At 41.2% G+C, this 23356-nt stretch overlaps 1 protein-coding gene across 5 annotated transcripts in view; it reads left to right on the plus strand.

Moving 5' to 3' along the window:
* Positions 1-23356, plus strand: part of LOC126106578 (CWF19-like protein 2) — a 217646-nt gene that overhangs the window by 134657 nt on the left and 59633 nt on the right. For all 5 annotated transcript variants that reach the window (XR_007523369.1, XR_007523368.1, XM_049912923.1 and 2 more), the window contains exons 12-13: positions 2077-2232; positions 14219-14404. Coding sequence is in view for 3 of the 5 variants with exons in the window: in XM_049912923.1 (XP_049768880.1) it covers positions 2077-2232; positions 14219-14404 (342 nt within the window). In the remaining 2 variants the exon portion in view is untranslated. The remainder of the gene's footprint in view (positions 1-2076; positions 2233-14218; positions 14405-23356) is intronic.

Consider the following 23356-nt stretch of genomic DNA (forward strand, 5'->3'; position numbering starts at 1 on the left):
TCATAATATTCTGGAGAAATACAAAGTGTATCTATTATCAGGCTTAATTATTCCAAATAGTTGTCCCCATTGTGGTGACCACCTCATGTGCCCAAATGGCGACTTGGAAGCTTTCTTTGGGGCTTACACCCATAAAAATTCAGGTGCCACTAACTTGACCAAAAGGCAGATGAATACAGTTACAGGTGCATCCTCTCCGCCATTCCTTTCCATTTTCTCTTGGTCTCAGCTTGTTCAGCTTCTGAGTAGACCCCGATGAGACAAAGTTTGAATGAAATTGGTTATGGGTTCTCATTATTTTGAAGAAAGTTATATTGATTTTTCAGAAGGAAAACATTAAGAATCAATGCAGTATGTGTCAGCCGTCTGTGGAGATTATGCATAGAGCAGATACCTTGAACCTTGACCTGATACATCAAGATTCTCCACACTATTGACTGAAATCATTTCTTTGAAAAGGTTGAAGCAGAATTAAGGAATAGGCAGAAACAAAAATAATCTGTAGTGTGATCTCAGAGAGGTATGAAACTGACTGGATATCTGTGACATTACCAGCATAGTGAGAGTAAAGTAGCACCTTAAAAATTGCCCTGTTCTGCATTACAATGTACTGAACAGAGGCTCATATCCCAAAAGAGGTTGTTGTGTTTTAGACAAATTGTGTGCCTCATTATTAAATTATAATCTGTAAAAGGAAATCAAGTTGCATTCTGCGAAATTAAGTACGTGTATTTGTGACCAATTATCCTCCTCCTCCCACCCCCCCCCCCCCCATCCCCCAAAAAAAAGAAAGAAAGAGAGAGAGAAAGAGAAAGAGGTTATCAGTAAATCATTTTGTGAATGTACATATCAATAAAAGAACAAAGTATTACATGCCACTTACAATAATGTTATTGTTAATACTATACTGGTACCTTCAAACAGGTGCAGTAGTTCAAAAGATGTTAATAGCAAGACTTTGCAGTGTAGCTGTTGCTAGTATTGTTGGTTACATTTAATTACACTCGTATAACAGTTGTATGATGATGTACTAACCACATTTATCTTTTGGACACCATCACCAAAGCTGCAGTGACTGCTTTATATTCAAAAAGCACTATTTTTTGTACACCACATTTTAGGAATGAAACAGTGTAAAGTCCAGTATGGAAGAACAACAATATTATGAAAGGTTAGATTGCTGCTCACCATTTAGAGGAGACATTGAGTCGTAGACAGGCATAAAGAAAAGACTCGTAAATGTTTAAGGTTTTGGCCGAAACGCCTTAGTCAGAAATAGAAAATGCACATACATTCACATTACTCACACACACAAGCGCACAAGTGGTCATGTGTGTTTGTGAGGTGCGTGAATGTCTGTGTACTTTCTGTTGCAGGAGGAGGCCATTTTGCCAAAACCTTAAAACGTGTAGCATTCCTTTCATCTTGCCTGTTGATGACTCAGTGCCGTCTCTGTATGGTGAGTAGCAATCTTTCTTTTCAATAATACTGACATTTTAGGAATGAATTTTTGTCACCATTTTTAAGATAACATGTGATACGTTTTCATACCTCAGTAACCCCTACTAATCGGATATGTTAATGCTTTCAAATACAAGATCAATCTCCTCAAAAGCTCATCTAACCTCCATTAAAACATTCTAGCATTGTAGATATAACAGCACATCTTCAGGACAGAATGGTGGTCTGCAGAATACTAATTGCTGCATCCAGGCGAATATTTACTCTCACTAAGCAGCCACAATCTCCAGTATGTGCTGAAGAAGAGCGTCGCCATTTAATGTGGCTCTCCATGTGCCCAATACAAATAAAACCAACCTACAATATTTGAACTTATGTACTATACATATTGTTTTATATTATTATTTTCTTATTGTATAAATTACTGCTGTTGTGAGTATTGTTATGTTGTAAGAAAATATAAGGATATGAATTACTCCCTTGAGGTGCTACATATCACTTCAGCTTTTTGGTGCAGATTTATTCACTATGTCTCAGGACCCAAAGTGTGAAAGAGTAATTTTGAGATTTTTAAGATGTTCTTTTTTAGTAATTTATATGTTCTCCTTATTGCAGAGATTTCGCAAGGCCCTGGTGGCGATGTTTTTGGGGCGAGGACTGGACGTCGTGTTCTTTGAGACGGCAGTACACCTGAGCAAGATGCCTCACATGGTGCTGGAGTGCGTCCCAGTTCCAAAAGAGGCAGGAGACATGGCTCCTGTCTACTTTAAGGTAATACTTTCATATGAAGTGTTGTTGTTGTTGTGGTCTTCAGTCCAGAGGCTGGTTTGATGCAGCTCTCCATGCTACTCTATCCTGTGCAAGGTTCTTCATCTCCCAGTACCTACTGCAACCTACATCCTTCTGAATCTGCTTAGTGTATTCATCTCTTGGTCCCCCTCTACGATTTTTACCCTCCATGCTGCCTTCCAATACTAAATTGGTGATCCCTTGATGCCTCAGAACATGTCCTACCAACCGATCGCTTCTTCTAGTCAAGTTGTGCCACAAATTTCTCTCCAATAACATTCAATACCTCCTCATTAGTTATGTGATCCACCCATCTAATCTTCAGCATTCTTCTGTAGCACAACATTTCAAAAGCTTCTATTCTCTTCTTGTCTAAACTATTTATCGTCCATGTTTCCCTTCCATACATGGCTACACTTAATACAAATACTTTCAGAAACGACTTCCTGACACTTAAATCTATACTCGATGTTAACAAATTTCTCCTCTTCAGAAACGCTTTCCTTGCCATTGCCAGTCTACATTTTATATCCTCTCTAATTTAACCATGATCATTTATTTTGCTCCCCAAATAGCAAAACTCATTTACTACTTTAAGCATCTCATTTTCTAATCTAATTCCTGCAGCATCACTTGATTTAATTCGACTACATTCCATTATTCTCATTTTGCTTTTGTTGATGTTCATCTTATATCCTCGTTTCGAGACACTGTCCATTCCGTTCAACTGTTCTTCCAGGTCCTTTGCTGTCTCTGACAGAATTACAATGTAATCGGCAAACCTCAAAGTTTTTATTTCTTCTCCATGGATTTTAATTCCAACTCCAAATTTTTCTTTTGTTTCCCTGACTGCTTGCTCAGTATACTGATTGAGTAACATCGGGGATAGGCTGCAACCCTGTCTCACTCCCTTCCCAATCACTGCTTCCCTTTCATGCCCCTCGACTCTTATAACCGCTATCTGGTTTATGTACAAATTGTAAATAGCCTTTCGCTCCCTGTATTTTACCCTTGCCACCTTCAGAATTTGAAAGAGAGATTTCCAGTCAACATTTTCAAAAGCTTTCTCTAAGTCTACAAATGCTAGAAACATAGGTTTGCCATTCCGTAGTCTATTTTCTAAGATAAGTCGTAGGGTCAGTATTGCCTCACGTGTTCCAACATTTCTACTCAATCCAAACTGATCTTCCCCAAGGTCGGCTTCTACCAGTTTTTCCATTCGTGTTAGTATTTTGTAGCCGTGGCTTATTAAACTGATAGTTCGGTAATTTTCACATCTGTCTTCCAATCCCAAAGAAAGCATGTGTTGACAGATGAAGTGTATGTAGGTGACATGGTAATACTTGTATTAGGCGCCACTACTAGAATGACGACATAGGGATGAAACACAAGTATTGGCACGTGTTAAAGTTGCAGTCAGTCAACATGGATCTGGACAGGATGAACAGGGCTTTACTCATGAAACTGTTTTATTGAAACAACAGCAATAGTGCTGAAATTCGTTATGAGTATCAGCACATTAAAGGAGAACTGAAATGTCCTGTTTCTGCACAAGGGTTGAGGACTATGGTTCGGAAGTTTGAATTTACTGGTGATTTGGGAATTGCTTGTGGGAAAGCCGGATGGTCAGTTATGCACAAATGGTTGAAGGCGTTACTGTTGCAATGGCTGAGAATCCTGGTTGCAATGTGCAGTTTTCGAGCAGTGCATGAGCTGTGGCACACACATCTGAACATTCCATGTTTCACTATTCAAAAAGTACTGTGAACAGTGTGAAATGGTATATCCAGTGCGATTCCAGATCATGGATGCAGATGGTCATCACATGGAACAATGTTTGTAACACTGAACATAAACATGGTATGCAATTAACAAATGTTACCCTCTCATATTGAAATTAAAATGTGTTTCTTTCAATGGTTTATTTGTTGTTTCTCTCCAGCATGTTGCTACAAATGTTTCCACAATGTCCTGTGTCCACTCGATTTTCATAGGGGGAAAAGTTTAATTATTACCGCTCTGTATATCAGGTGTCACTTCTAAGAGTTGTCAGGTGACTTTTCTCTGTTGTTTGAGCAGATATTTGTTTAATTATTGCCACTCTGTGTATCAGGTGTCCCTCCTAAGAGTTGTCAGGCGACTTTTCTCTGCCGTTTGAGCAGATATTTGCAATTTTGTCCAGTCCAAACAAATTCTGCTCACCACATCTTTCTTTTGGCACCCATCGTCGACAGAGCATTAGTTAGTTTCCCATTGCAAACAAAATTATTCAAAATTATTTTTAAATGAGAATGTTATGTGCCCACTCAATAGAGCAGTCCCAAATTAGTCCAGGGCGATATTCATTTTATCAATATGTATTAACAGGGATAGCAAAAACACAAAGAATAATCAGTATATTCCAGTAGCAAAGAAACTTGCCCAGGCCCACGCTGACTGCTACTGCCACTCAGAAGTGCTGCTTAGTCACTGCTGGAGTTCTGATTATTCTTTGTGTTTCTTTCTCCCCGTTAATATATGTTTATAAAACAAAGATTGCACTAGACTAATTTGGCACTGGTATATTGAGTGGGCATGTAAAATAACACTTCATAATAGTTTTGTTTGGCACAGGAAACAACCCCCCCTCCCCACACACACACACACACACACACACACACACACACACACACACACAGAAAGAGAGAGAGAGAGAGAGAGAGAGAGAGAGAGAGAGAATTTTTATTTATCATGAATACTCCCATTTTCATTTAGTTATTACTTATGAATAAGAAATATTACTTTTATTAAAAAGGTATGAGACTATAAATGTAAGTGATAATCAGTGTATCAGTATGAAAATAAATATAGAAGCCAAATAAAAGTAATGCAAGAGTTCTATATAGTTAGATTTGAACCAGCAAATACACAAGTATGCCATGCATGCAGCTCTGATTAGCTTTGTGAAAATCATAGAAGTTTTTGAAACACTGGAAAATACAAGATGGGATAATGACAATAGGGGACTGATGACCTCAGATGTTAAGTCCCATAGTGCCCAGAGCCATTTGAACCATTTGGTAATGACAGTATTGTGAGCAGAATAGACTGCCACCATACAGAAGAAATGTTGAGTAACAGACAGGCACACCAAAAAGACTCCTAAACATGTGAGCTTTTGGCCAAAAGGCCTTCTTCTGAAGCACGCATGCGCGCGTACACACACTCTCTCTCTCTCTCTCACACACACACACACACACACACACACACACACACACACACACAAAACACTGTTACCAAAAAATGTTTTAAAACAAATCTTTAATGTAGATACTGCCACTGCTGCTAGCAAGAACTACATAGAAAAGTTTATCCTTATTTTCAGAAATAAGTGCACAGGTAATTTGAGAAGTCTGTGTATAAAAATTTCAGAGAAGATTCTTTTGAAATTAAAGATAGTCAAAGATGGCTCATGTTTATCATCCAAAGGTGTGCAGAGGTTTATTTTCAGAAATTCTCGAATGACAATTGCATTGGAAGACAGTGTGTCAAAAAAAATGTGTGACTCCATCAACAGCTGACATAGTAAAGAGAGAATACTTCAAATTTTGTGAATATTCTGAAAAACAACTGAACATCTCAATCCTAAGCAGGACAAACTTGATTACTTTCTGATGAATTTACTGCAAAGTGTGAACCATGACTTCATCAAGTTTGTGCAGAAGCTGTTACACATATTTCAGGAAACAGAGCAGTTGAAAGAGGCTTTTCTGTTAACAAGGAAGTTTTGATTGGAAACTTAGAAGGTGATACAGTTGTTGCAGAAAGAAGTGTTTACAATGCAATATAATAGTTAGCCCCCCCACGAACCATGGACCTTGCCGTTGGTGGGGAGGCTTGCATGCCTCAGCGATACAGAAAGCCGTACCGTAGGTGCAATCACAACAGAGGGGTATCTGTTGAGAGGCCAGACAAACATGTGGTTCCTGAAGAGGGGCAGCAGCCTTTTCAGTAGTTGCAGGGGCAACAGTCTGGATGATTGACTGATCAGGCCTTGTAACACTAACCAAAACAGCCTTGCTGTGCTGGTACTGTGAACGACAGAAAGCAAGGGGAAACTACAGCTATAATTTTTCCTGGGGGCTTGCAGCTTTACTGTATGATTAAATGATGATGGCGTCCTCTTGGGTAAAATATTTCGGAGCTAAAATAGTCCCCCATTCGGATCTCCAGGCAGGGACTACTCAAGAGGACATTGTTATCAGGAGAAAGAATTTGGCATTCTACGGATCGGAGTGTGGAATGTCAGATCCCTTAATCGGGCAGGTAGGTTAGAAAATTTAAAAATGGAAATGGGTAGGTTGAAGTTAGATATAGTGGGAATTAGTGAAGATCAGTGGCAGGAGGAACAAGACTTTTGATCAGGTGAATACAGGGTTATAAATACAAAATCAAATAGGGGTAATGCAGGAGTAGGTTTAATAATGAATAAAAAAATAGGAGTGCGGGTAAGCTACTACAAACAGCATAGTGAACGCATTATTGTGGCTAAGATAGACACACACCCACACCTACTACAGTAGTACAAGTTTATACGCCAACTAGCTCTGCAGATGAAGAAATTGATGAAATGTATGATGAGATAAAAGAAATTATTCAGATAGTGAAGGGAGACAAAAATTTAATAGTGATGGGTGACTGGAATTCAATAGTAGGAAAAGGAAGAGAAGGAAACGTAGTAGGTGGATATGGATTGGGGGTAAGAAGTGAAAGAGGAAGCCGCCTGAGAATTTTGCACAGAGCGTAACTTAATCATAGCTAACACTTGGTTCAAGAATCATGAAATAAAATTGTATACATGGAAGAAACCTGGAGATACCAGAAGGTATCAGATAGATTATATAATGGTAAGGCAGAGATTTAGGAACCAGGTTTTAAATTGTAAGACATTTCCAGAGGCAGATGTGGACTCTGACCACCATCTATTGGTTATGAACTGTAGATTAAAACTGAAGAAACTGCAAAAAGGTGGGAATTTAAGGAGATGCGACCTGGATAAACTGATTAAACCAGAGGTTGTACAGAGTTTCAGGGAGAGCATTAGGGAACAATTGACAGGAATGGGGGAAACAAATACAGTAGAAGAAGAATGGGTAGCTTTGAGAGATGAAGTAGTGGAGACAGCAGAGGATCTAGTAGGTAAAAACACAAGGGCTAGTAGAAATCCTTGGGTTGTTGTTGTTGTTGTTGTTGTTGTCTTCAGTCCTGAGACTGATTTGATGCAGCTCTCCATGCTACTCTATCCTGTGCAAGCTTCTTCATCTCCCAGTACTTACGGCAACCTACATCCTTCTGAATATGCTTAGTGTATTCATCTCTTGGTCTCCCTCTACGATTTTTACCCTCCACGCTGCCCTCCAATGCTAAATTTGTGATCCCTTGATGCCTCAGAACATGTCCTACCAACCGGTCCCTTCTTCTTGTCAAGTTCTGCCCCAAACTCCTCTTCTCCCCAATTCTATTCAATACCTCCTCATTAGTTATGTGATCTACCCATCTAATCTTCAGCACTCTTCTGTAGCACCACATTTCGAAAGCTTCTATTCTCTTCTTGTCCAAACTATTTATCATCCATGTTTCACTTCCATACATGGCTACACTCCATACAAATACTTTCAGAAACGACTTCCTGACACTTAAATCTATACTCGATGTTAACAAATTTCTCTTCTTCAGAAACACTTTCCTTGCCATTGCCAGTCTACATTTTATATCCTCTCTACTTCGACCATCATCAGTTATTTTGCTACCCAAATAGCAAAACTGCTTTACTACTTTAAGTGTCTTATTTCCTAATCTAATTCCCTCAGCATCACCCGACTCAATTCCACTACATTCCATTATCCTCGTTTTGTTTTTGTTGATGTTCATCTTATATCCTCCTTTCAAGACACTGTCCATTCCGTTCAACTGCTCTCCCAAGTCCTTTGCTGTCTCTGACAGAATTACAATGTCATCGGCGAACCTCAACGTTTTTATTTCTTCTCCATGGACTTTAATACCTACTCCGAATTTTTCTTTTGTTTCCTTTACTGCTTGCTCAATATACAGATTGAATAACATCAGGGAGAGGCTACAATCCTTGGGTAACAGAAGAAATATTGAATTTAATTGATGAAAGGAGAAAATATAAAAATGCAGTAAATGAAGCAGGCAAGAAGGAATACAAGCGTCTCAAAGATGAGATAGGCAGGAAGTGCAAAATGGCTAAGCAGGGATGGCTAGAGGACAAATGTAAGGATGTAGAGGCTTATCTCACTAGGAGTGAGATAGATACTGCCTACAGGAAAATTAAAGAGACCTTTGGAGAAAAGAGAACCACTTGTAGGAATATCAAGAGCTCAGATGGAAACCCAGTTCCCAGCAAAGAAGGGAAAGCAGAAAGGTGGAAAGAGTATATAGAGGGTCTATACAAGGGCGATGTACTTGAGGACAATATTATGGAAATGGAAGAGGATGTAGATGAAGATGAAATGGGAGATATGATACTGCATGAAGTGTTTGACAGAACACTAAAAGACCTGAGTCGAAACAAGGCCCCGGGAGTAGACAACATTCCATTAGAACTACTGACAGTCTTGGGAGAGAGACAAAACTCTACCATCTGGTGAGCAAGATCTATGAGACATGCGAAATACCGTCAGACTTCAAGAAGAATATAATAATTCCAATCTCAAAGAAAGCAGGTGTTGACAGATGTGAAGATTACCGAACTATCAGTTTAATAAGTCACAGCTGCAAAATACTAACGTGAATTCTTTACAGCCAAATGGAAAAACTGGTAGGCAATACTGACCCTACGACTTATCTTAGAAGCTAGATTAAGGAAAGACAAACGTACGTTTCTAGCATTTGTAGACTTAGAGAAAGCGTTTGACAATGTTGACTGCAATACTCTCTTTCAAATTCTGAAGGTGGCAGGGGTAAAATACAGGGAGCAAAAGGCTATTTGCAATTTGTACAGAAACCAGATGGCAGTTATAAGAGTTGACGGACATGAAAGGGAAGCAGTAGTTGGGATGGGATGTGAGACAGGGTTGTAGCCTCTCCCTGCTGTATATTGAGCAAGCAGTAAAGGAAACAATAGAAAAATTCGGAGTAGGTATTAAAATCCATGGAGAAGAAATAAAAACTTTGAGGTTCGCCGATGACATTGTAATTCTGTCAGAGACAACAAAGGACTTGGAAGAGCAGTTGAATGGAATGGACAGTGTCTTGAAAGGAGGATATAAGATGAACATCAACAAAAGCAAAATGAGGATAATGGAATGTAGTCGAATTAAATCAGGTGATGCTGAGGGAATTAGATTAGGAAATGAGACACTTAAAGTAGTAAAGGAGTTTTGCTATTTGGGGAGCAAAATAACTGATGATGGTCGAAGTAGAGAAGATATAAAATGTAGACTGGCAATGGGAAGGAAAGTGTTTCTGAAGAAAAGAAATTTGTTAACATCGAGTATAGATTTAAATGCCAGGAAGTCGTTTCTGAAAGTATTTGTACGGAGTGTAGCCATGTATGGAAGTGAAACATGGGCAATAAATAGTTTGGACAGTAAGAGAATAGAAGCTTTCGAAATGTGGTGCAACAGAAGAATGCTGAAGATTAGATGGGGAGAAGAGGAGTTTGTGGCACAACTTGACTAGAATAAGGGATCGGTTGGTAGGACATGTTCTGAGGCATCAAGGGATCACCAATTTAGTACTGGAGGACTGTGTGGAGGGTAAAAATCATGGGAGGAGACCAAGAGATGAATACACTAAGCAGATTCAGAAGGATGTAGGTTGCAGTAGGTACTGGGAGACGAAGTAGCTTGCACAGGATAGAGTAGCATGGAGAGCTGCATCAAACCAGTCTCAGGACTGAAGACAACAACAACAACAACAACAACAACAATAGTTAGGTGCTTTACTAAATAGCGATAAACAACTGAATGTGGACATTGCAAAGTCAACAATACTAGCTGTGAAGAATGCTTCATCAAAAAGAGTAGTAGCCTTGAAAAAGAAGAAATCTGATGAAAATGAATTGGCCAATCTTGAAAGAAGAATAGTTGAAGAAATAAAAGAACTGACAAATTAAAAAAGTGTGATTATTGAAAACACAAAAGAAGAGCAGATGTTTTATATGCTGAAGTTGCCAATTTTAGCTGAGAAACTTTACTGTGAAGTTTAACATTTGACATAAATTTTGTACCTTCAAAAGGGTTACATTGTCTTAACAGAAATTGTAAGTTCTCATTGCATTCCTGTGTTCCAAAGCCATTTCAGTACTTATCCTCATACAATGTTCCCAGTACTTTGTAATTAAATTGGCACTAATATCTTTACTTCTATTTATTTGACAAATGCACAATACAAAAACATACAATCTATTAATCGAAACAGTCCCTTAGGTTATGCCACACACACAGTTAATCAAAAGTACATCCAGGATTTCAGGTGTCTGTTCAAGACATAAAAGAGATACCGAAAGATAACTTGTATCAGTTTACTCGCATTAAAGACATTCAATTCGGGTACCGTTCCAGACGTGACGACTGTCTCAGTACGTAACTCCATCCCCTGCCATAGACGTGTCAACATCTCACAGTTGCTAACAGCAATCACATTAATTATCCTTCCTTGCAACACTTCCATATTAAGTGGCAGTGGAAGCAGGAACACATGATCGTTGACACAACCTGATAAGAAGAAATCGCATGTAGTAAAGTCAGGTGCTGGAATGAGGGTCTACTGAAGGAGAGGAGATTCCTCACAATGAAAAGCTCATTCAGTTATGGTAGTGAGGTAATCATGAATGCCTGAAAGAAGGTGAGGTGGACCACCATCTTGCAAATGAAATCTCCAGTGTCTGGCTGATGGCTGCAGAAAGTCATGCTACACAGTTTTCTCTGCAAAGAAACACAGTCCATAAAGTTTTGAAGAGGATGCAGCACAAAAGATGTTAATTTTACATGTGTCACAAATGAATTCCACAGTCTCATATGGATATTCTGCGCCCTGGATGCACATTTTATGATGATTCATCTTTCCAGGCACATGAAATGTTGGCTCGTAATTATGATAATTCACCTTTCCAGACAAATGAAATGTTGGCTTGTCACTGAATACAAGTAATTGGGCAAAGTTGTAACTGTCTGTGATACGTCGTTTTCTCTGATGAAGAAAGCTTCTATGCATGTGGGAAGCTTAATCAGCACAACATTCACGTCTAAAGTTTGGAAAACTCCCACATTTTCCTGGCACGTGTCAGAGACACTGGAAAGGTGATTCGTGGAGCAAACAGTAAGAGGATATGTTTATCTGGACATTCTAGAGCAATTTGTTGTCCCTTTGCTTTTTCCTCTTTAGCCAAATGTGATCTTCCAGCAGCATGGGTGGCCACATACTGGAGCTTACACGTTCGTGTCTTCATAGACTAAACTTTTAAACAGAGATGGACAGGATGTGATGGTTCAGCTGAGTGGCCACTCGAATCTCTGGGTATAACTCCTCTGGAGTTCTTCCTGTGGGGTTTGTGACAAAGCAGGTGGATTCCATCCAGCTGTTACATTTTTGATAATCGCCAGGCCAAAATCATGAGAGCAGTATAAAATAAAGAAGTTTATACAGTCAAATGGCAGAAATGTCACTCAAACAATGTGATCATTTATATGGCATGTGCACAGTACCAAAAATCTTGAATATTAATACAGGGCTCATCCAACTTAACTTTATTATCCATTATATACATTTGGATAATAAGAGTCCACTGGTGTGACTAGTTTACTTAATAACTGTGCTAATTACAAAGACCAGGAACTTTGGTATTATTCATGTGTAAACATGTACCTGATTGCTAACTTTCTCATCAAGTAAATAAAAAACACATGTAAAGAGTGGTGCCATTTATACAGCTAATGTCGAAGGTATGCTATCAAACTCTGCCCTCATTTAGTTACATAGTCATCACTATTAATAGTTAAAACATTGTTACTAAAATAGAATACTATACAGTGTGTTTGAAAAAGAACTCCCTAGTTTTAAGGTGCCCTAGAATCTGTAAAAAGTGACAAAATACTAGTTTGTGGTAAAGTGCTGTTTTTTTCCTGTGTTCCCTCAGTTCAGCCCAAGTGTGTTTGCAGTGCAGTGCAGAGCAACTCAGCAACAATGTGTACTCACAGAAAGCACAGTGTATTATTTGCCTTGTGAAAACTGAGTCAGTTATAACAGTGCAACATAATTTTATGTCAGTATGGTGGTGAACTACCTACAGCAAAAACTATCCGTCATTGGCTAAAGTCTTCCAAGGAAATCGGTAGTGTTTTAAAAGCAAAATCACCAGGTAGACTGAGAACTTCTGAAGATTTTGTTGAACAGGGGCTTTTGTTTTTCCAACAAGATGGTGCCCCATCTTACTACAATAACCACGTGCATGTGGCTCTTGACATTTACTTGCCAGGAAGGTGATAGGCAGGGCTGGCGAAGTACCTTGGACCCCACAAAGCCCAGACTTAACCCCACTGAACTTTTTCTTTTTGGGTCACATAAAAAATGTGTACACTGAAAAGACCAGAGACATCAATCATTTACAGGAAAGAATCGTCGCGGCAGTAGCGACAGTTGGTGAATATATGGCGTGAGAAGTGGAATATCGTCCCGACGTGTGCCAGGCAACAAATGGATCCCACGTTGTTAAACACCCTGTATTTTGGCAAACTACACAGCATAATTCTGTAGCAATTATTACTGTATCTAAAAATTCACATTCAGAAAAATGTACCTCCATTGTTCACTTAATCAGAAATGTAAATGTTAAAAAGTGAACAACATAGAGATAATTGTTGTTATAAGTATTGTACTTTTATAAAAGAGAAGCTTTTGGAAGCCATTTTAGTGAGCGTATGGAAGGTTATGGCATGAGCATGATCTGTGCCCAGAATTAGTGTACAATATTCGCAGACGAGTTAGCACAAATCACAAGTCATAAAATGTGCTAAGTTTTATCAAAATTTTGCCTCCAGGAAATCATTCTGTAATTCAGTGGCTGTTCAGTGATTAATTGGACAGTGAATGTGTAATTATTATTGGGGACTGTGCCGAACTTCAATAATGTTCACTGTAACAATAGATTCAGACTATAAACGTTACTACCATCGATAGTTACTTACAGTGCACACTGTTTTCATATTGATTTGTCTGTTAGACTACAAAGACAGTGATTTAAGAGCTTAATCCAGTGACTGTGTAAATTATAAATGTTTGCCACACGAGAACTGTTATGAATAGTCATGTCTGTGTTAGTTTGCTGTACTCAAAGAGACATCAACTGAGTGTAGTATGTGGCTAACTGACTATTTGTGCATAACTATGATATTTGAGAGACAGTCTGGCCATAAACTGTAGTTATTCAACACCAAAGGGCAATTAAAGTGTTTGAGCTGTAACGTCAGTGTAGAGTACATCATTGACAATAGCCATCTTTCGACAATCACTTTTCAGTCAGATTCGACAGAGGTGCAGCTACTGGAGGCATCTTAGCACAGGCAAAAAGACACTTATGTTACAGGTTATGTGAAAGACACTGTGTACGTCTCATCTGTGTGTGATATTGGTGATCTCGTAGAAGAATTATGGATGTAATTCCTCCATCATCCCAGACGTGCTTTTGCACACAGGGGTTGAGATAGAGTTTCGTCTAGACATTTTACAGTTTTGTGTAGACATTTTACAGGTTACACAAGAAGCCCATGTTGAAGTGTATTAATTTTTGTAGAATGCTTTTTGAGTTACTTCAGATGGTGCCTCAAACAGCAGGTATCTGTGTCTCATAGTTTTTTAATTGCATTTGGAAATTGGGGAGGTTTAATGTGGAAACCCCACATTATGGCAAGCTGGATAGGAAAGTGGAAGAAGACTGACCATGCTGTACTGTATAAAACTTTTGCAGAAAGCCATCATGGAGTGCGAGATGGAGTGGTCGATGAACAAGAAGCTGGTGGACCTAGACGGCAGCAAGAATGTTCGGCGTGCCATTCCCAGAGGACTGCCGTACTTTTGGGTGGGGTTCGGCAATGAAGACAAGTTTGCACACATTATTGAAGATGAGAAGCATTTCCCCAAGAATTTTGCTCAGGTTAGTGGCTATTACTAAAGGAGAATCTCTTATGTCTGTTATTACTATACATCACACTGTGTCATGTAGTTAATTATGTTCATGGGTAGTTTGGAAAATTGAATTCTTTCTAACTCTCAGACTTAAAGCGGAATATAGTGATCCCATTTCCAGAAAAGATGGATGCTGACAGGTATGAATATTATCAAACCATCAGTTTAATAAGTCACAGATAAATTATTTATAGAATAATGCGAAGTCTTGTAAAAGCTGATCTTGTGGAAGGTAACTTTGGGTTTTGGAGAAATGTAGGGACACATGAGACGTTGGAACAAATGATACCTGTCATCTAGGCTCCGAGGTCGTACTTCACAGTCATTCCAGCGACTGGCAGAGAAGGTTGAGAGGACCAGCCTTGTGCGTGGAGTTTCAACACAGCTGACATTTTGCAGCATTGTCCCCAGAACTATCGTGGCCTTGGATTGTGAGTCGAGTGGAAGAACTGAACCAGAGACTTGAAAAGTTCTGTGAGAAGCTAGGCTGCAACTTCCTGGACTTGAGCCACGGTGCTGAGAACTGTAGGGACGCCCTAAATGGGCCGGGTATGCACTACTCATCAGAGGTTACTACTCACGTAGCTGACTGTGTGTGGGATGTACACAGTGGTTCTTTATATTAGGCAACTATCCATCCAATCCATATAATGATAGCTATTGGAAACCCAGAAGTATGAAAGAGATTCCTCTGTACTCGTATTTAAGTACTGGCATTGTAAGGAGGTGCGAATAATGTGGATTATTTTGAGATGTGTTGTTGGCAGACACTTTCTCCAGTAGCAATTTACGCGTCTGAGTTCCCACCTCCACTGTCTCTCACTATGATTACTACTGTAATAGTCTAAATTGATTGATGTATTAACTCTCCTTTGAACAGAGTGATATTTACCTCTTCTTCCTTGAAAAAAAGATGCACCGTCCATGTCCGTGATAAAGAATAAAGTGTGATACAATCGTAAATAATATTATCTTGTGTCCAGAAGTTTGCTGTCTACTGCATCTCCAGGTATCGTTTTCAGGCTGAAGCAATGTAGAAATGAAAGAAATTGCCTCCCTTTCCGGAAGGTATGTTGTAAAAACTTTTACACAAATATACATATTGTTGTCTGACATACACACAGTATGTACACCTAGAATCATGGAGGGAAGGTACTGATAATTGAAGAGTGAAAAAAATTGATATCATCGTAAGGAAAAAATGGAGTACAGATATATGTCCATCTATCTTTTCGTTCATGTCTCTTTTTGGTGCAGGCATGTTTATATTGCATCTGTCTCTGACACAGTGTTCCGATACTTATGAGGGTCACTCCAAAAGAAATCCATACTATTTAATTTTTTAATTTAAATTCATCTTTTATTCTACATGTTTGAAAGTTTTACAGTGTGTAGTTACATCCTTTAGGAACAATATTTTCATTTCTCCACATAATTTCCATCCCTCTCAACTGCCTTACGCCGACTTGGAACCAGTGCCTGTATACCCGCACGGTAAAATTCTGGAGCAGCCTGTTGGAGCCACTGTTAGGCAGCATGCACAAGGGAGTCATCATCTTCAAACCTTGTTCCACGAAGAGAGTCTTTCAGTTTCCCAAAGAGATGATAGTCACATGGAGCCAGGTCAGGACTGTAAGGCGGGTGTTTCAGTGTTGTTCATCTGAGTTTTGTGATCGCTTCCTTGCCTTTTTGACTGACATGTGGCCGTGCATTGTTGTGCAACAGCAAAAATCCTGCTTTTGCCGATGCGGTCGAACACGACTCAGTTGAGATTGGTCACATATGCATCAGAAGTTATGCTGGTTCCACTTGGCATGATGTCCATAAGCAAGAGTCCTTCATAATCGAAAAACACCGTAGCCATAACTTTTCCAGCAGAAGGTGTGGTTTTGAATTTTTTTTTCTTGGGTGAATTTGCATGATGTCACTCCATTGATTGTCTCTTCATCTCTGGTGAAAAATGATGGAGCCATGTTTCATCACCTGTCACAATTCTTCCATGAAATTCATCTCCACCATTCTCATACTGTTCCAAAAGTTCGCTGCATACCGTTTTTCTTGTTTGTTTGTGAGCCACTGTCAACATCCTGGGAACCCACCTGGCACAAACCTTTTTTAACGCCAACACTTTCAGTATTCTGCAAACACTTCCTTCCCCTATCCCAACGTAGCGTGACAATTCGTTCACTGTGATGCGTCTGTCAGCAGTCACCAATTCGATAACTCTCTGCACATTGTCTGGAGTGTGTGCAGTACGAGGTCTGCCACTGCGAGGACAATCCTCAATATTGCCGTGCCCGCTTTCATCACGTAACCTGCTAGCCCACCGACTAACTTTACTGCGATTGACAGCAGCATCTCCATACACCTTTTTCAACCTCTTGTGGATGTTTCCCACTGTCTCGTTTTCACAGCACAGGAATTCTATGACATCACGTTGCCTCTGACGAACGTCAAGTGTAGAAGCCATCTTGAAGACATGCTGTGACGACACCACTCACGGGAACAGGTTGAACTAAGTTTGAAAACAAGTGAGTAGGATGTATCTACACACTGTAAAACTTTCACACATGCAGAATGAAAACTGTAGTTTTACAAAAATAGTGTGCATTTCTTTTGGAGTGACCCTCGTATTAAATGGCATATACTTTATGACTAAAGCAAAATAAGATCTGTCGCACCTCCCACAGGCAAGAGTATTAAAATCTTAATTGTAAACTGCAAAAGCATTCACAACGAAGTGCCAGAGTTTGAAGTGGTTTGAAGTGTTCATGAAAAGCAGTGAAGCTCACATAATACTATGTCCAGAAAGTTGCTTGAAACCTCAAATTGATAGTAATGAGATTTTCAGGGAAAATTTAAGAGTATATCGAAAGGATAGGCAAATGAGAAATGGAGGTGGCATATTTGTCACAGTAGATAAGAAACTCGTATCCACCAAGATAGAAATTGAAGTTGTGAAATTGTTTGGGCAAGACTCCATAACAGGAGTGGGCATAAAATGATGATTGGATACTTCTATCGCCCACTAGACTCATCTCCTGATGCAACAGAAAACTTTACAGAAAGCCTCAGTTCACCTGTACGTAAGTTCCCCAGTCATAGTGTAATCATTGGCGGAGACTTAAATTGTCCAAAAATTCATTGCAAAAATTACAGTTTTGTTAGTGGGGGACACCATAAGATGTCCTGTCAAACATTACTAAATGCCTTCTCTCAAAACTACCTAGAACAAATAGTTAGGGATGCTACTTATGATGGAAATATATTGGATCTAATGGCAACAAATAGAGCTGAATTCTTTGAGGATGTCCACATCGAAAATGGTATCAGTGACCATGATGTGGTTGTGGTAACAATGATTATGTTCAGTAAACTTGATAAAACATCATTAGTGTCATGCCTCAATGAGGAATTTGAAACTTTCAGTGCAGGGCAGGAGCATGTAGAGGAAATATGGTACAAATTTAAAAGAATAGTTGACCATGCACTGGAAAGATGTGTACCCAGTAGAACAGTTCGTAATGGGAGGGAACCTCCTTGGTGTACTGTCACTGTAAAGGAACTTGTAAAGAAACAGAGATTACTGCATAATAGATGTGATACAAATCGTAGAGCTATAAATAGGAGATGCTGAATGAAAGGCATTTACCTGTCAAGAGATCAGTGTGTGGTGCCTTCAGTGACTACCGTAGCAGAATATTGTCAGATGATCTTTCACAGAACCCAAATAAATTCTGGTCATACATAAAGGCTGTTAGGGGCATCAAAGTTAGTGTCCAGTCCCAAACGAATGAGACGGGAACTGAAATTCCTGGATAGCAGAGCAAAAGCAAAAATGCTTAACTCAATTTTCAGATGTTCCTTTTCAAAGGAAAACCAAGGAGAACTGGCCCAATTTAATCCTTGTACCACTGAAAAGATGAGTGAAATCAGTAGTAGCGTCAGTGGTGTGGAGAAACAGCTCAAATTGTTAAAATTGAACAAAGCTCCAGGGTCCAATGGAAGGTCCAATGGAATCTACATCTACATCGATACTCTGCAAATCACACGTAAGTGCCTGGCAGAGGGTTCATCAAACCACCTTCACAATAATTCTCTATTATTCCAATCTCGTACAGCATGCGGAAAAAACGAAAACCTATACCTTCGGTGCGAGCTCTGATTTCCCTTATTTTATTACGGTGATGTAGATCGGCATCAAAAACATATTTTCGCATTCGAAGGAGAAAGTTGGTGAATGAAATTCCGTGAAAAGATTCCAACGCAACGAAAAACGCCTTTGTTTTAATTATGTCCTCCCCAATTTTTATATCATTTCAGTGACAGTCACGACCCTATTTCATGATGATACAAAATGTGCTGCCCTCGTTTGAACTTTCTCGATTTGCCCTGTCAGTCCTATCTGGTAAGGATCCCACACCGTGCAGCAATATTCTAAAAGAGGGCGGACAGGCTTAGCAGGGGGAGACTCTTCAGTAGATCTGTTACATTTTCTAAATGTCCTGCCATACAGATATCTTTTCTAAATCGTTTTGGTCTCCTGATGACTTTACTAGTCGATAAACAACAATGTCATCTGCAAACAACCTAAGATGGCTGCTCAAATCGTCTCGTAAATTGTTTATATAGATGAAGAACAGCAAAGGGCCTATAACACTACCTTGAGGAATGCCAGAAACCACTTCTGTTTTATTCGATGAGTTTCCATCAGTTATATGAACTGTGATCTCTCTGACAGGAAATCACAAATCCAATAACATAACTGAGACAATATTCCATAAGCATGCAATTTCACTACAGTCTGCTTGTGTGGTATAGTGTCAAAAGCCTTCTGAAAATCTAGAAATATGGCATCAATTTGAAATCCCTTGTTATTAGCATTCAACACTTCATGTGAGTAAAGATCTAGATGTGTTTCACAAGAAGATGTTTTCTAAATCATTGTTGACCTTGTATCAATAGACCGTTTCCTTCGAGGTAATTCGTAATGTTTGAACACAATATATATTCCAAAATATTGGTGTAACCTGTACAACTTTCCAGTCTTTGGGTACGGATCTTTCATCGAACGAACGGTTGTATATGATTGTTAAGTATGGAGCTATTGTATCAGCATACTCTGAAAGGAACCTAATTGGTATAAGGTCCGGACCAGAAGACTTGCTTTTGTTATGTGATTTAAGTTGCTTCACTACTCCGAGGATAACTACTTCTACGCTGCTCCTGTTGGCAACTGTTCTTGATTCAAATTCTGGAATATTTACTTCGTCTTTGTTAAATCTTCAAATTTAACACATATATTTCGGACAACACAACAACACACATATAAGTCACTGAGTAAGTTGACCTGTGTACAAGTCGGCATTCGATTAAACACTGAGTCTCCGTCTAGCGGCCACTGCTCGGCTGGCCGCTTAGGTGGCGCAGCTGCTGCATGGCTGGCAGACAGCGCCGCACGTAGAGGATGTGCGTAATTGCGCGGCGGCACTTTGAATAATCGGTGAGTCACAACACTTTTCCCCCCTTTGAAATTGTTGCACTGGTCTCGATGGAGGTGTCCTGGAGATGGCTAACGTCCATAGGCGTTGTTTGACTCGCCGTAAAGTCTCGAGGAGGAGGCTTCCCGTACGGACGGAAGTGTCCCCGATGATAACGGGTCGAGATGACAGGAGACGTAGGGGTCGAATCTGCTGGGGCCCCATGCACCAATCTGCCCGTTGCGGCAAGTCCAGTTGATATGACAGGAGACATGGGCGATGTGTCGGCGTCCGTTGGAGGAGGAGGCGAGTAGATGTACTCTGACAGAGGATGGTCCTCCAGTTCCTGCATGGGCACGTCTCCTGGTGGCGTTCGTTCGGGTGCTGGCATCGCGATGACGGTGAGAGGGCTGCGTTGTGAGTATTGAGAGATGCCAAGATCCCGAGCATCAGGTAGAGCCAAAGGTGGTGTAGCGGCATTCGGAACAGGCGTTGCTGGCACCCGAGGCCGAAGTTGGTCCGAATGACGCACTGCAACACCCGTGTTCGTCTGGATTTCATACAGGCGTCTGCCACGGTGTCATAAGATGCGGCCCGGGCTCCATTTTGGCCGCCTGCCATATCGCCGTACCCAGATGAGGTCGTCGGCGGTGAACCGGCCAAGTGAAGGCACCCGCGGCCGTGAGGTGGGAGGCCGCAGAAGATGAAGTAGCGTGCGGGGCTGTCGGCCATGTAAGAGCTCAGCCGAGCTGTGATCGACCATGGGGGTGAAACGGTAAGACGCCAGGAACTGGAGAAGCGCGTCATCAGCAGCAGAAGAAGTCAGAAGTTTCCGCATCTGAGCCTTAAATGTGCGGACCAGTCGTTCAGCCTCACCGTTGGACTGTGGATGGAACGGCGGGGCCGTGACATGCGTAACGCCATGACGAGCACAAAAATCCGCAAAGTCGGAAGAGGCAAATTGCGGACCATTATCAGTAACAAGAGTAGAGGGGAGGCCTTCCAAAGAAAAAATGCGGGCGAGAACACTGGTGGTTGCTGCGGTGGTAGGTGACGTGCAACGGACAATGAAAGGAAAGTTAGAGTAGGCGTCAATTACGAGGAGCCAATAAGTACCTAAAAAGGGTCCCGCAAAGTCAACACGAATGCGCTCCCAGGGCTTCGCAGGCAAAGGCCACGGTGACAAAGATGACTTCGGGGCAGTGGCCTGTGACGTACAAGGGCCGCAGGCAGCGACCATGTGTGCTATTTCAGAGTCGATGCCAGGCCAGTACACATGACGGCGCGCCAGAGATTTTGTGCAAGACACACCCCAGTGCCCCTGGTGAAGGAGGCGCAAGACCGAAGCACGCAAAGACGCAGGTACCACAACACGCGGCAAAGCATTGTCAGTGGAGAGGAGGATAACACCATCCCGAGCCGTGAGGCGGTAGCGCAAAGTGTAGTAGTTCCGCAATGGATCAGAAGTCTTAGCGGACGGGCGATCTGGCCGACCCTTCTGAATACAGCGTAAAACCCGGGAGAGGGTAGGGTCAGAACCCGTAGCAGCCGCCAGCCTGTCCCCAGTGATGGGGAACCCGTCCACAGCCCACTGCTCGGCAACATCCAGGTGGAAACACAAAAGTTCGTCCCTATCGAATGCCTGATCAGGACCCATGGGAAGGCGAGACAAAGCATCAGCATTCGCATGTTGAGCCGTTGGCCAGAAATGAATCTCATAATTGAAACGGGACAAGTAAAGAGCCCAACGCTGGAGGCGGTGTGCAGCCTTGTCGGGAAGTGACGTTGATGGATGAAACAAGGAAACAAGTGGTTTGTGATCTGTAACAAGATGAAATTTTGAGCCATAGAGAAAAACACCAAACTTATGAAGAGCATAAATGATGGCCAAAGCTTCTTTCTCAATTTGAGAATACTTTTGTTGGGCATCCGTGAGCGTTTTGGAGGCATAAGCGATGGGTTGTTCCGAACCATCAGAAAAACGGTGCGCAAGGACTGCACCGACCCCGTATTGAGAGGCGTCTGTGGCAAGAACAAGATGTTGGCCAGGTCGATAAGTAGCCAGGCACGGGGCCTGTTTCAGCATAGTCTTTAATTTCCGGAAAGCCGCGTCGCATGATGCGGAGCAGTGAAAAGGCACATTTTTATGCAACAGGCGATGCAACGGCTGAGCCACCGACGCCGCAGACGGTAAAAACTTGTGATAGTATGCTATTTTCCCCAAGAAGGCCTGCAGTTCCTTAACAGATGTAGGGCGAGGAAGGGCATCAATTGCAGTCACAGTATGTTGAAGCGGACGAATACCATCCCAAGAGAGTTGAAACCCCAAGTACGTGACAGATGCCTGAAAAAATTGTGATTTCTGAAGATTACACTTAAGACTGGCAGTCTGTAAGACATTAAAAAGTGTGCGGAGATTTTGAAGATGTTCTTCAGTGGTGGAGCCAGTGACAACAATGTCGTCCATGTAATTGATACACCCAGGGACAGGGAGCAATAATTGTTCCAAGAATCGCTGAAAGAGAGCAGGGGCACTAGCAACCCCGAATGGCAAGCGTTGGTATTGATGGAGGCCGAAAGGCGTGTTAAGGACCAGAAACTGCCAGGAAGCAGCGTCGAGAGGAAGTTGATGATAAGCTTCTGACAGGTCAATTTTAGAAAAATACTGTCCTCCAGCGAGTTTAGTGAACAGTTCTTCAGGACGGGGCATAGGGTAAGTGTCGATGAGGCATTGAGCATTTACAGTGGCTTTGAAATCGCCACAGAGGCGAATATCACCATTGGGCTTAGCAACTACAACGACATGAGAGGACCACTCACTGGAAGTGACAGGAAGCAAGACCCCTGAAGCAGTGAGACGATCCAACTCCCGTTTTACCCGATCACGAAGGGCCACAGAAATGGGCCAAGCCCGAAAAAACTTAGGCCGAGCAGTGGGTTTGAGCGTGATATGAGCTTCAAAGTCGTTTGCACGGCCTAACCCAGGAGAAAAAAGGGACGAAAATGTCATCGACAAGGAATCCAGTTGAGCATAAGGAATAGCGTCAGAGACAATATTGACAGAGTCATCTATGGAGAACCCAAAAACGCGAAAGGCATCAAAACCAAAAAGATTTTCTGCGTTGCTCTGGTCGACCACAAATATGGGAACAGTGCGAACGACGGATTTGTAAGATACCTCAGTATTAAACTGTCCCAAGAGAGAAATCTTCTGTTTATTGTACGTCCATAATTGCCGAGTGACAGGGGACAGGAGTGGAGAACCCAGCTGAAGATACGTTTGAGAATTAATTATAGTGGCAGCAGAACCGGTATCCACTTGCATGCGAACATCTCGACCAAGGATTTGGACAGTGAGGAATAACTTCCCTGAAAGGGAAGAAGTGCAGTTGACAGACAACACAGAATCAGAATCAGCGTCATGTTCACGAACATCATGT

Source organism: Schistocerca cancellata, chromosome 10 (assembly GCF_023864275.1).
Source record: "Schistocerca cancellata isolate TAMUIC-IGC-003103 chromosome 10, iqSchCanc2.1, whole genome shotgun sequence".
In the NCBI taxonomy this organism is placed as follows: Eukaryota; Metazoa; Arthropoda; class Insecta; order Orthoptera; family Acrididae; genus Schistocerca; species Schistocerca cancellata.